The sequence below is a fragment of the Zonotrichia leucophrys genome, chromosome 6, assembly GCF_028769735.1.
Source record: "Zonotrichia leucophrys gambelii isolate GWCS_2022_RI chromosome 6, RI_Zleu_2.0, whole genome shotgun sequence".
In the NCBI taxonomy this organism is placed as follows: Eukaryota; Metazoa; Chordata; class Aves; order Passeriformes; family Passerellidae; genus Zonotrichia; species Zonotrichia leucophrys.
In genome coordinates, this window is record NC_088176.1 from 7,615,137 (window position 1) to 7,629,253 (window position 14,117).

Below are 14,117 nucleotides of genomic sequence, written 5' to 3' on the forward strand. Positions count from 1 at the left end.
CACAGATTTTGTGTTTCTGTCTTCCCCAAAATTAAGGAATACAGTGGTCCATCAAGATGAAGTCAAAAAGTAAGGAAGAGGGTAAGAGAAGCAGAGTACAACAGACCAGTGACAGAAGCAGCCATAAAAAGCAATTGTAGGTACTTCTTTATCATAAAAATGTTACTGTTGGTTCATTAAAAATGCTTTAAAAGTATCCATTGCAATAAAAGACACAGAAGAACAGAATACATAGAATTTCATGAGTTATAAATGTGATGGAATTAAAAACTGGCAAGTTTTTTCATTTATTTTAAATCTACCCAAAAAAAAATTAGGTAATGATATGCAACATGCACCACATTACCAAGTAATGAAAGAATGCACATACACTCATTTCTTAAGAATGCCAAGTCTAATTGCCATTTGCTCCCAAGACAAATAAAAACGTGCAATAAAAGCTTCAGGGATAACTGAAAAATGTAACTAATTACAATAGAAAGTCTGCCAGGTGATTACATTTTACTGATGTCAACTGACAAAAATTAAAAATACCCAGTATTCTACACTGCTATTTCCAATGCAATATATATAGTGAGGTTTCCAAAACTTTCAATAGCTATTATTATGTGGCCAAAGGTGGGCAATCTGCTGCAAATTACAGCAGTAATCTTCCCAAAGACAATATACCAAGTATTGTGCCAAGAGCAAAGCTATGGTCAGAAACACAAATAGGAATTTTAAACTAATAAAGAATATGACAAAAATGTTGCATGTACTTCAACATAAGAAATGCAGTGCTGGCCAGCATATCCCAATAACTGCTATTTCAGAATCTGAAGGGATTGAGGGACAGCAGCAGGCACATCTTCAATCATGGAAAAACTCCCATGAAAAAACAGGTCCAACAGGACCAAGCAATCTCCTCTTGAGCCAAGGCAGGCAATATAAAGAGATGTTGCATTGTGTCACATGAACATCCCAAAGGAGACAGAAGTTGCAAACAACTGATGCATATAAAAAGGAAAAGGCTCAGGTCTGCCAGATGAAGCAATCATGGTCATATCAGATTAGACTTTGCCATCACAGAAACTAAAAGACACACAGTGCAGATAAGATCTACAAAGGCAGAGTGTAGATTGAGATGGAAAACAGGACGGGAAATACCCAAGAAGAGGAAAAGAAATGGAATAAAATCTTTGTGGCTGGCACAAAAATCCAAGTGGAACTGTTTGGAAGGTTTCAAAAGCCATAGTATATTCAGCAAGAGAAATCAAGCAACAGATGATCCCAGTTCAAGAGAAGGGAATTTATATGACAGCAGATATAATCTCTCTTCTAGTCCATATGACAACTATATGTGTTGGATAAACACTGGAGGGGATACATTCTAGTTCCATATGGCACAGGAAAAACATACTCTGGGAATGGCCATGTGACTTCACTCAAAAAAACCATACTCTGTCTCTAGGAGGTTTTTTCCCCTAACTCATACCTTAATAATTTATTACAAGCCCAGCTCCCTGGTTTTGGACACTTACCACTGAGTATCATTTATGCTATTGAAAAAAACAAAGGTAATTACTTAGTACAGAAATACTTACGAATAAAAAATGTTAAATCCTGTTAGGTTATAAGCAGCATCACTAAAGAAGTGTAGCAATGCATAGCCAGATGTAGTAACCACCTCAGGAACAGTTTCATTTCCACGCACTTCAGGGACTATCAGACCACTGGAAAAGAGAAGGAGAAAAATGTTTTTAAGCAATCTTTGGTATATTTAGGGGAAAAAAAAAGGAAACAGGGAGTTTGGTATTCTGCTGGTTAACTATATAAACAAGATTACTCATAAATATAATTTTAAAACTTTTTTTAATAAAAGGTATACAAGGTATATAAAACTTGTCCATGTATGTGCAAGGTAAGTCAGGGGTTTTCAGGAAAGTGTCTGTGTGTAAGCATTAACATTCCATTCAATGCCAGCAGTAAGTATCCAAAAAATGGGTTTCTGCTATGATTATCTAACCAAAACTTTAACATTTTGGAATGCATTCTAATACAAATTTACATACATGATACCATAATATTATGATAAGAAAGCACTCTAACAAACATATTAAAGCCTCTAATGTTACTTTTCCCCCCAATAACTGAAAATGTCCATACATGACTACATGGACAGTAATATTAGTAAATACACTCACCTAAATACAGCTATTAAAGGTGCATATATAGAATCTCCATCATATACATACATATGGTCCCAGCTACATTCTGTGGCAAAGTGATTAAATCTTAATCTTAGTATTGCATTTGGGCTGAAAAAAAAGAACATTGATGTAACACATTTACAAAATTATTGAGATCATAAGATCAAGAGCTCACAGTAGAATTGATCATGCCAATGTAACTCTGTTAAAACATTTTGAGTAGTAATTAAATATTTCAAAGTGTTAAATAACAAAAGCCAGGGCAAGCAAATATTTCCCTTTATCTTAGAAAATTTTAAAATAACATATTCAGTCCACTAAAGCTAATAATCCCTAAAGTTAATGAGAAGTGTAACTTCACCAGATTTTATCAATGTTCAGAACCACAAATTTAGAGCAATTAAAATATCTCATTTTAATACACTAAATTTACTTTACAATGTCAGGAGTATGAACTTTAAAGAATCCTTCAAGATAAAATCACCTACACATCCTCTTTCCAGTATTACACTAATTATTGAAAATAAGAATCTTAAAACACAAATCTAAAATTCAACCAGTATTAGTGCAAGTGCCTGCCTCCTACCCTCTGCCAACATGTGGGAAATGTCACTAGTGACATTTTGGCTGAGGTCCAAATGGATCTGTAAACTTTTTGAAAGGGGAATTTTTACATATCACAGAATTACCAGACATACATACATACATATATATATATGTGTGTGTGTGTGTGTGTGTATGTATTCCATGAAACATCATGATTATTTTCTTGGTAGTTCTCTCTCTGTAGACAGGCTTAAGTAAAATTTGTCAGTTTGGAAAACATGTGGAGTTTTGTGACAGATCCTTTGGAAAGCTCTTTGTTCATTTTTTAAGACTCAGTATTATACACATATGTGAATTCCTTGTGTGCTGACATTTGGTTGCCTTACTCCTCCCCAGACCGTGCAGCACATTGATTCCTCCAGCTCCCCACTCTGCCATCTCCTGAGAGCAGGAGGAATGGAGTGAGGAACAGCTTCAAAGCAGAGTTTGCCCGAGGGGCTGAGGTGTGTTTCCACTTTAGTGCAGTGCAGTACAAATATTCCTGAGCAAAAAGAGAAGCCTAGCTAGGTCAGACACATATTCAGTTATAGCTTGGTCTTCTAGATAATAAAATTTAAATTATTTTGCAAACACTCACAACTTCACTGCTGTTTTGTTTAAATTGCTGTCTGCATATAAGCAGACCAAAGTCAGATCAGACACATAATTTCTGAACTGCAGCAGTGGAGCAGATATCCAAGATAATTGAGATTATAACAACATGGAAGTACAGAAGGAGTTCATTTTCTTCTAGAATTGTGAACTAGAGTCAGCAAAAACCTAACCCATATCCTGGGGGGGTGGAATCATCCTGAAATGTAACCAGTTTGTGCCATTAACACTTAGCCACACTAATTTATGTGTCTCATTATTTCTTCAGGCATGTCTGTGAGTTTCTGTGCTGCATAAACTGGAAAATTAGCAACAGGCATGAGGAACCTAAACTGTAGACATAAAACTAATTCAAAACTAAGTACATGAGGAACTGTAGAATACAAAATACTTTATAGAAGCACTAACTTTTGAGGAACACATAACTGAATAAGCATTCTGTGCTTGAGGCCATTGCTGATTTATCACTGATATGAGTTAAATAAGATAAGTCAGGTAATGAGTTAAATAAAGGGATTCTGTAACTACTTTTGGAACTTATGCAAAGGTACTCAAACATGCAACAAATTTATCACGGGGTTTTGAGGGCCTGCAGCACCAGCCATATATCAATGTCAGCCTAATTTTTGCCAGCAATTTGAATGGAAATGGAATTTGGCCAACTCTAAGAAATCCTGACAATCCTAATACCTTCTTTTTTAAATCCTACATAAAATTTAAACAAAACCAAAGCAAAGTAACAAAACACCAAACTGTTCATATTACACCCTCATGCAATCTCTATGTCAGGAGTTCTTTTGATCTCTAGAACACATAGTACCAAACTGTTTAGAAAATTTAGGCTATGAAAATAGATACTTACTATCCTTCAATTAACCACGTGCATTTAGTTTTATATTTGTAATTTATAGGTCCATCTGTTAAATATCCAGAAGGTTCTGTTAACCTACAAGAGGAAAAACAGGGCTGTAATAAACCAGAGACAACAGAACATGAATCATCAACATGCCAATAGATTCTTTCTTGATGAAAAGAAAATTGGGGTAGGGAAAACAGTCAAGTCTCTCTTCATATTTCTCATCACACAATTTGTGCTCACAAAAACTTGAATTCTAATTCTTCTAATATCATTGATTTGCTTTCTTCCCCCAGGCATTCACTTGTACTCTTTCTAGTTCAGCAGCAAATAATTTAAATTATCCTTTACATGAAATGGATCCAAGCCAATGTCAGGGGGGTTTGTTTAAGAGCATCTTTGTTTGCTTTGCTTATTTGCTTTGCCATTGCCTTACGACTTACTTCTGAAATTAGACAACACCAGCCATCGGAAAACTCTCCTAGCTCAAGACAAATTAAGATATAAATTTGAATAAGCACATCTGGCAGCCTGCTGCTCTGTTATTCCTACTCAGTACCCTGTCTCTGCACAGTGCTCCCCAGTGATTATCCAGCAGGCTGAATCCCTGCAGATTCTCCACACAGCATCACACCACCCTCAATGGCTTGCAGCTTAGGGACACTTTCAGTCCACAGCTGTGCCTCTGGGTTCATGCTTTATACCACTCAAAATGTAATGATCTGTGGTTTATTTCCCTTCTTTCCTCCTCTGCCCCTTTTCCAACCTGAGAATTCCTTGCTCACTGCCTTTAATAAATCTTTTGTATTCTCCTAGAGCCTGCTGAGATGCAACAGAGCTCAGCACATTGTATCCAAGATGCAAGTGAACCATGAATCTGTACAGTAGAATATTATTACAGTAGCAATATTATTTCCATTTTATTCTCTATTCCCATTTAAGATTTTATTTGCTCTTTCAACAACTACCATTCTGACATTTGAAACAGAAATATCTGCTGTAACTTTTTTTGAGTGTTAATAGCTCAATATTCATCACATATAGAAATTCCTTTTATGCAAGAAAGAGAATCTTTTTCACCCATTCATATTTATTACTTTGTATTAATCTATGCAGTGATAAAACAGCAGATGAAATTCAATAATCTATTAACATAAAAGCTTTCTAAAAGAGCCTGGTATCTTCAGCACATTGTATCTTCACTAATCCATTCTACTTTCTGCATCCTTTATGATTATGTTCAGGCCTTAACACACATCTCCAGTGGCCTTACTCCACTGGGGAAACAGATCATCTCACTCTTTAATAACAAATAACAACAAATACAAAAACATCCTCAGAAACACTTATTTCTTTCACTATATTGTAGAAAGAAAATCATTAAGAATAACTATCACTAAATAAGAAAAGCTTTCATCCGTTTTGTGTGCTCTTTTTTTTTAATAAAAGGCAATAATACATAATATTCCAATCAAAATAATTTCAGTGCTGTCATATGATTTATATATAGAAGTAAAGTCTTATTTAGCTATCCACAAAACACAGATTTTCCTGGCAGAAGTATGAAATATTAGAAGTACTCATTTGCAGTCATGACCATTGCCTTCTTAGTAGTTGTACAGTGCAATGGAGGTGACTTACAAGACTTGTTCTTATTAGATCAGCCCTTTGGTACTAGTAAAGTACAAACAATTTCCCTTGTCTCCTAGGATGGCAATTTTTTGATAAGTTACTTTTGGAAGAGTAGATAGCCTTTGAAACAGACATTTCACTTTGTTGGGAAAAAAAAGTAAATAAATAAGAGCACAGCATTACTTTGCAGTAATGTTTGTAGAAAACTGTAAGATAAATACATAGCAAGACAGATGGAAATTACTGTAAGTTTCTTGAGTCACACCAAGAATTTTTCTGTATTATTTTTCTTTCCAAGTGTTATCAAATACCAAATCCCATAACTCACAAAGATAAGCAGTACCACTTTCAGGTAACCCCTTGCCCAATCAAGGGCAATATTCTCTTTCATACGAAGCCAGGTACTCATCAGCAGTTTTCCTCTGTGGCCACCAGTGATTCTGTCAAATAGCCACAATCCAGATGAGTCACCCTGACGATGCCCTCATGAGTCACAGAGGTGCCTGCACTGCACCCCACTCCTTGCTCACCGCTGAGAAAGCCTTGTCACAGACATCTTTTCATAAAAATCCTTTCTTTAGGATTTTTCCCTCTTCTGGAAGGCTGAGGCCCCAGAAAGAGAATGTAAGCAATGGTTATCTGCTGCTGTGGAATGCAACAGGTGCACCTGAGATTGGCCCATGTTCCATGTTTACAATTAAGGGCCAATCAAAGACCAAGCTCTCTCTGGGACATCATCAGAGAGAGCTCCTTTTGTTTATTCATTCATTTTTCTATTCTTAGCATAGCAAGCTTCTGAACTTCTCTCTCTATTCCATTTAGTATAGTAATAATGTAATATATAGCATAAAATAATAAATCCAGCCTTCTGATCATGGAGTCAAGATTCTCGTCTATCTCTTCACCCCTGAGGAACCCTTGCAAGCCCGGCAACAAAGCCTCAGTGATGAGAGGAAGCCAGAACCATTTGTGTGACCTGCCCAGGCACCCCAGGTTAATCCCACCCACACTCCAACCTCCTAAACAGAACACACAGGGGAGCAGCTGATGCTGTGCACTGTCATTTGAAATTGCACATCAGCTTTCATAATGTTCTCAACAATATTTTTTCCTAGTTAGCAGGGTCATAATCAAAGCCTATAAAGAATTAGAGGGTGCATGCCAAGAGAACATTTCCCATCTCAGTACACCGTAAAACAGATCCACCAAACAACAGAAAGACATCAGGATGCTGCACATTTAAAAGCATTCAGAAGCACCAGTGACAGGTCAGTCACTCACCAAGGTAATCAGTCAGCAACAGATTCCATGAAATATGTGACACCTCAGGGTTTCACCTAGCACACAGACACACCAGAAATGCAAGGGCTAAAGCCAACACAGGCAACCAAAGGGATGTCTATATTCACCTGGAATATTACCACTGCTATAAAATTATGGCAAATAAAGAATGTACAGTGGCAATATTCACCACTGCAGAGACTTTAAACCAAGACTGATGCATTTCAAGGAAAAAAGTACATTCTAGTTCAGGCAGAAATGATTGGTCCAAAGTGAAGGAGCAGTCAGATGAAATCTACGCCTGCAATACATAAGACGTCAGAGCAGGTTATTAAAATGGCCCTTCCTGCTGTAATATTTATAGAGCTGTGAAAAACGCAGTCTTGTCATCTCCTGCATCCTCCTGCAAAAAATAATACCACCAAATCTTTTAGAGAGGGGCACTAATTTAAACCAGAATAGTTATTGGCTATTTTCTGTCACCAGCAGAACATGAAGATCCACAAAACTGCTGGTAGATGGACAGAGGTCCGATTTATAATATCAGTGCTTTAGGAGAAAAAGCATAAGCTATATTCATAATATTACAAATATTCACTATTAAATAAAGACTTATTAAAAAATTCATTTATTCCTATATTACTTAGTGTCACTGATAATTTTAAGAAATGTTGAAATTCTACTGATAATTTTAGGAAATGTTGGGATTACTTTGCAATTCCTACTTCAGATGTATCTGAGTATACAATATAGAGCACATTTGGCTTTACAGATCCATCTCAATATCAGTACTGGTGTGTCAGTCAAGAGTCATTCTCTCCATTGCTGAAAAATTTTGCTCCATCTCCTTTTCATCTTTTATGAAAATATGTTTTATTAAAAAGAAATAAAAATCAATAACTGTGCTTCAAAGTTAAAAGATCAAGTTCTTCATAAATAGAAGTACTGGCAACCTTTCTAGTTGAGATCTTGTGTCTAACATTTACAGCAGGGAAAGAGACTGCACAGATCTGAGATCAGCTGAATATATTAATAAAGAAGGGGAAAAAAATCCAACCACCTGACAGTACAAGCCTGAATCAGTGAGAAAGAAATGCAGAAGTTATCAAGAGGCCATTTCTCATACTACAATATTGAATGACAGACTAAGAAGGTTTTCCAGTACTTTTTCAAAGGAATATCTGAAAAACAATATGTTCTGAAAAAACCACAAAGGCAGATTTTTTTCTTCCAGGCCTAAAGCATTGACTAGCACCTAACAAAAATTCAAAGAATTTTCATTTGATTTTCCTGCATTTTTACATTCATTGTATAACTTGCTGCTGGGGTTTTTTTTCACATATGAAAAAAGGAAGTACTGAACATACTGTAGCTCTAATTTTTCTTCAATGACTAATGAAGAGGAAAAAATATTCAATACATTAAGGAAATATTTGCATATGCCAATCACCCTCCTCTACTTGTTACATACTGCTTAGCAGTAATAGAAGTAGTTATATTTAGAAACACAAGGGACACTCATGACAACTTCTCACATGCTAAGTAATCACAGGCCTGCTCTTAGAGAGGTTTCAGTTTATTCATTGACCAAGTAGTAGTTTCTCTTGCAAAAGTGAAAACCCTAGTGATGAATTCAGTTCATCCTGAGTCCATCTTTCTACATTATTTTAAACAAACCCACGCTCCAAAACAATCCAAAAATCCCAGAAAATTAAAATCAAGATTAGAACACATAAACAATTTTTCCCCAAGAGGAGATATCCTGTATTTCAAGACACTTAACACTTGCGTTAAAAAAACAAAACAAAAAACCACTAAATTAGCTGGAATAATTTATAACCTTAATTTTATTAAATAACTTTAAATTATTATTATAATAATTTATAATAAACTCTGATTGGTGCAAAACATTAATTTAAGGTTAATTCTGGCATGTGTTCTGTTTCTGAAAAAGGCTGCTGTTCTATAGTGCATTTTTGCAGTAGTCCCAAAACAAGAAAATGATTCTGCATAGGAGTAGATGTTGCTTTGCTTTCAAAGTCCAAACTTTTACGGCATCTTACTTATGCAATGCATTTTCAATTACATAAATGAAATCTGTTCCCTTGCTTAGGCTGCACAACATTATATAAACTCACAGAACACAGACCAGGACAGCTTGTTTAGAATAGGATATTTGAATATGTGACTATGAGGGAATCCACGAAGTGACTTGAAATGTGGGCACAGCAATAGAAGACACAATCAACAAATCAGATGCAGAAGATAAAATTAGTATTATAATATTAAATGTAATATTTATTCTATTTTAAAATGAAATGTGAAAATACTGCATTAACTACTCAAGAATTTTCTTCTAGCTCTTCACAAAGTGGTACTTGGCTTATTTTTTTACCTTAAATTGACATTTGAGTTACAACATGTTTTAACACCTATCCCAACTACATTATAATATTATTATAATTCAGATTATACTGAAAACTTTTTTCAGTTATTTGTCTAATCTGATTTTAATAATTCCAATGATAGAAGTCTACAACCTTCCAAGGCAATCTATTTTAGTAATTACTTATTATTAGAAAGTATTTCTAAATGTCTATTTCACCTTTTTCTTACTTAGACATATTTCCTGAATGTAGACCTGGAAATCAGCTAAAATTCTTCCTCTTTCTTTTGAAGAGAGGAATAAAGCAATTTAATCTAGCATGAGTTATTTTCTAGACTTCCTTCTTCTAGAATTTTTCCATGTCATCTGCACCTCAAAATGGTACCTGCTTCTCCAGCTGTAGTCTGACCAGCAAAGCAACCAGAGAATTATTTATTATACATAATGCTCTGAATCCAGTTCTCCTGAATGCAAATAGTAGAAGAACTGCTTTTATGCTGATTTGTGTACAACCAGTAATTCCCCAAGATTGCTACCTTCCTCCACAGGAGGAGCTCAATGATATTACTGCAGTTCCCCTTACTGAGGTTCATCGCACCCGCTCAGGTGTAGAAATTCAAATCCAATTCTGCCCCTATCAGACTGTATTATATGGGATCAATGCAGCTCACATCAGCTGGAAATTGCTGCATGGAAAATTTCATTTATAATCACTTGCTCAGTAGGAAAACCTAGTTTTCTTTCTCTGATATAAGTGTTTACTTAAAAGATAGTAACTTCTGGTCACACTGCATAGTGAGGAACCCTACTCAAACAGCAATGAGCTCCACAAGAAAAGAAAAAAATCTGTTTGTGTATTTTTGTGCTAAAGGTCTTCATAAAGACTCCTGCACCTTTCATAACAGCCCTTTTATCTATTACTCAACTACATCAACAGCTTCTGAATATTCATATTCATTATTCATTCACCGTACAAAGCACAGCATACCACTAGCATAAAGGCAGTACTAGCAAAAATTAAAACTCCTCTGCACCCATGGTCTCCACCCTGACAGCTGCATTAATTTTCTATACTATAATGCAAATCATTCAAGCCATTACAACATGGCACCATTTTTTGTGTTGGCTAAAACTAAGCAGTTGCCAGACACCAGCACTGTGTAAGAGGCACTAAAGCAAAGTTTTCTTCCACCTGACAGTTCTAAATATTAAGTCCAAAGAAAAGTAGTGATGAATAAAGAGCCTTCGACTTTTCCTTCATGTAAAGAAATTTTCTCCTTTAGTTTCCAGTAATAGCACATGTCAGAATGATCCATTCCAAGTTTTTTGGACAAAAATGATTCACAGAATTATAGATGAATAGAGTCCAAGAGATAAGGTGAATAACAGGCACAGTAATCTCTCCCACTGAACAAAGGATTGGAGTATTTTCATTTAAAAGCTTGATACAAAAAGGGAGAAAATAATTCTATGAAAGTGTAGCTGCATAGAATGGACCTTGAAAAAAGCCATCCTGACTTTTGTCTTCAGATTTTTCTTCAGATTACATGCATATATATTCCTTAAAATATGTGAGTATAAGCCATAACTATGTAAAAAACCCAATCCAAATGTTGATTGCCTGAATCTAAACAAGGAAATGCACCACTACTAAGAACTGTGTCACCCCCAAATATTCACAAGTTAACAATAAAAAGTTTTTATGCTGCTTAGTTTTACACAGATGGATTTACACATAATATTTATGAAAACTTCCTATAAAATGGAGTGGAGTTGAGTCAATCTACAGAGTTCAACACAAGCTCCATGTTTTCTACAGAACCACTACACCAATTAACAGCTCAAATCTTGCCAATATTTTCCAGGTGGCAGTGGTTCTCCATCTCAGCTTAGAGATCAGTGCCTTTTAAAAGATACTGCAAATAGCACAATATCCTCCACTGACCTGGAAAAAACTTAGTGAAAAGAAATGAAGTGAAAGAAATGTAGCTTCACCTCTCTTATCTGGAATACTACAGACATTTCATATTTCCTATTTTAATATCATGGTTGGACAAAATCATATGAGACAAGCACATATTCTATTAGAAATGCTCAGGCTAGTTCATAGATGGCATCCAAAATTGTGCCTATAAATAGGCACAACCATGCTTAAATTAAAAATTGATAGAAAATCAAGTTGGCATTTGATACAAAACCAAAACATTATATAATACCCCATATCACTCTCTCATCTAAGTATGGCTGTAAATGTTACTCCACATATAAAATCCCAGAGGTCAAAAAGCTGTATAAAAATAATTCATGTTTTGAGTAAGAGACAGACCACCAACCCAATCCACTGGCTTGACTTCTTGCACTCTATTTTCTGTCACAGTTACTAATTTTCTCAAAAAAATAGCAAGGTTTGAAATATTCAAAGTTCTGACAATTCAGTCCTGATTCACATGAATATTACCAGTAATCCCAAAGGCTTCTCCTGTATGCAGATAGTTGCTATTAGAAGCAAACAGGAATTCAGAAAGAATCTGCCAGGAAGCAAGGAGACACCCCACTGCTCTAACATTTAACAATGTTCACTTCAGCCAAGAATTATTTTTATGGCCAAATGTTGTCAAGATGATGAAGAAATTAATTTAAAAAAAAAAAAAAAGAGAACACATTCCACCAGACTGAAGTGGTCATATAACTTACTTTTCCCTACCACATTAACAATGTTATTATTTCATTTAGAAAAGCTCTGTACCTTCATAGAACGTGTTACTTTAAGATCACCCTTATGTTATTTAAGATCACTCGGAGTAACACATTATCCTTATGTGATTCCTCTTGCTGAAAACAAACAGAAATAAGTTATACTTCAGGTTCCTTTAACAGCAAGAGATTTTTATTTTCCAGGCTTTATGTTCCACAAGGCAGCCTCCATTTCCAAAAGTGGTTAAGTGTATGTTCTGGCATTACTCTGTTAACATCCCTAAACTCAGTCAGGGTACACTTCATCCCATCTTCCAGATCTTCTCTTGTTGGGCCCAATATTGATCCCAGGGAGATCCCACTCATCACAGGCATGACCAGGCAGAAAGCTCCTCACTCACTGCACAGATTCCTTGTCTAGACCCCAACAAATCCACTTCTGTACCAGGAGGGTGTGGGAACCCATATCCAAAGCCCTGGAGAAACTGAGGTAGGCAATGTCTCAGCCCACATCAACAAGCAGGGTACTTTGTCATAGAGAGCAATCAGGTATGACAAGCACATTCTGACCTTGGTGAATCTCTGCTGACTTTTCCCACTCATGTTCTTCATCTTGCAATAGCCTCAGGAGAATTCATTCCATTCCAAGTTTCCCAAAAACAAAAGTAACACTGATGGGTCTATAATTTCCTGGACCCTCCTTTCAGCCCTCTTTGTAGATGGAGTTGTCATAAGATTTCTTCCAGTCCTCTGGAACATCCCCTGTCTCCACAACTTCTCAGAGGTGACAGAGCAGCCTCACAACATGAACCAGCTTTCTGCTCAGCCTCAGGTGGATTTTGTCAGGGCCCATCAATTTATGGGGGTCAAATTCCTGTAATAGTTCCCACACCAACACCTTCACTGACAGTGGGTCTGTGTTTGCATCACCCTGGATTTTCTCTCCCAGGGCCTGGGGCTCAAAGCACCAGCAAAGAGAGATGTGAACCAAGTGCTGAGAATCTCTGTCTTCTCACATTGTTGGTGACTAATTCACCTCTGCTGTTTAACAACAGGCAATGTTGTGCTTTGTTCCTGCCTGTTTCCATACCTGAAGAACATTTTTCTTTTAGTTTTCAATACCTCTGATCAATTTCAATTTAAGCTAAGCTTCTGCTTTCCTGACTGCATCTCTACACAGCCTGGGAATGCCCTTGTAGTCCTCAGCAGGTATTTCTCTGCTTTTCCATTCTCTGGTACAGTTCCCATTTCAGCAGACTCAGAAGCTCACAGTTAAGCCAAGGGGGTCTCTTGTTCCACCTACTTCCCTTACTTTAAATAGAATTCAATCTCAGTAGTGTCTACATTAAAGTATGATTGGCTACAGGTTTTGATCTAATCACAGGATTAACATGAGTGAAGGATAAAGTTATTTATGAATTTTTATCCATTTGTGTATAAACTTTAAACAAATGTATGTATATATTTATATACTGAGCCATTTATATGTATTTTATAAGACTTCTATAATTAATCAAACATGCTACAGTACTTTAAAATGCGGAGCAAAAAGCATATGGGCAAGGCAGGCTGAGGTACTTGGCAACAAGGTAATGCACTGTGCCAATTTTTCACTGTACATCACCATAAATCTCATTTTCACTTGTGACCTAGTTCAGGGTTTTAACTTAAGCTTCCTGAGGTAACAGGCAAATGCTCTAAATCCAGTGTGTCACCAACTCCTAAATTTCTCCTTGACTATTTAAATCAAGTTTCTATGCTCACCAAGAGGCACCTCTCTCTACCTTTCAATCATTTAGAGTGATTAATATCTAACCATCAGATTTCATGTCTGTTCAGGACAGAATTCTCATGGCAGGAAACTATCTCATATCAGAAGGCT

The 14,117-nt window shown here is 36.1% G+C and overlaps 1 protein-coding gene across 3 annotated transcripts in view; it reads right to left on the bottom strand.

Moving 5' to 3' along the window:
* ATRNL1 (attractin like 1) overlaps positions 1-14,117 on the bottom strand; it is a 440,678-nt gene that overhangs the window by 397,687 nt on the left and 28,874 nt on the right. For all 3 annotated transcript variants that reach the window (XM_064716242.1, XM_064716241.1, XM_064716243.1), the window contains exons 2-4: positions 4,249-4,332; positions 2,184-2,297; positions 1,584-1,712 (exon numbers count right to left, since the gene is read on the bottom strand). In XM_064716242.1, coding sequence (XP_064572312.1) covers positions 1,584-1,712; positions 2,184-2,297; positions 4,249-4,332 — 327 coding nt within the window. The remainder of the gene's footprint in view (positions 1-1,583; positions 1,713-2,183; positions 2,298-4,248; positions 4,333-14,117) is intronic.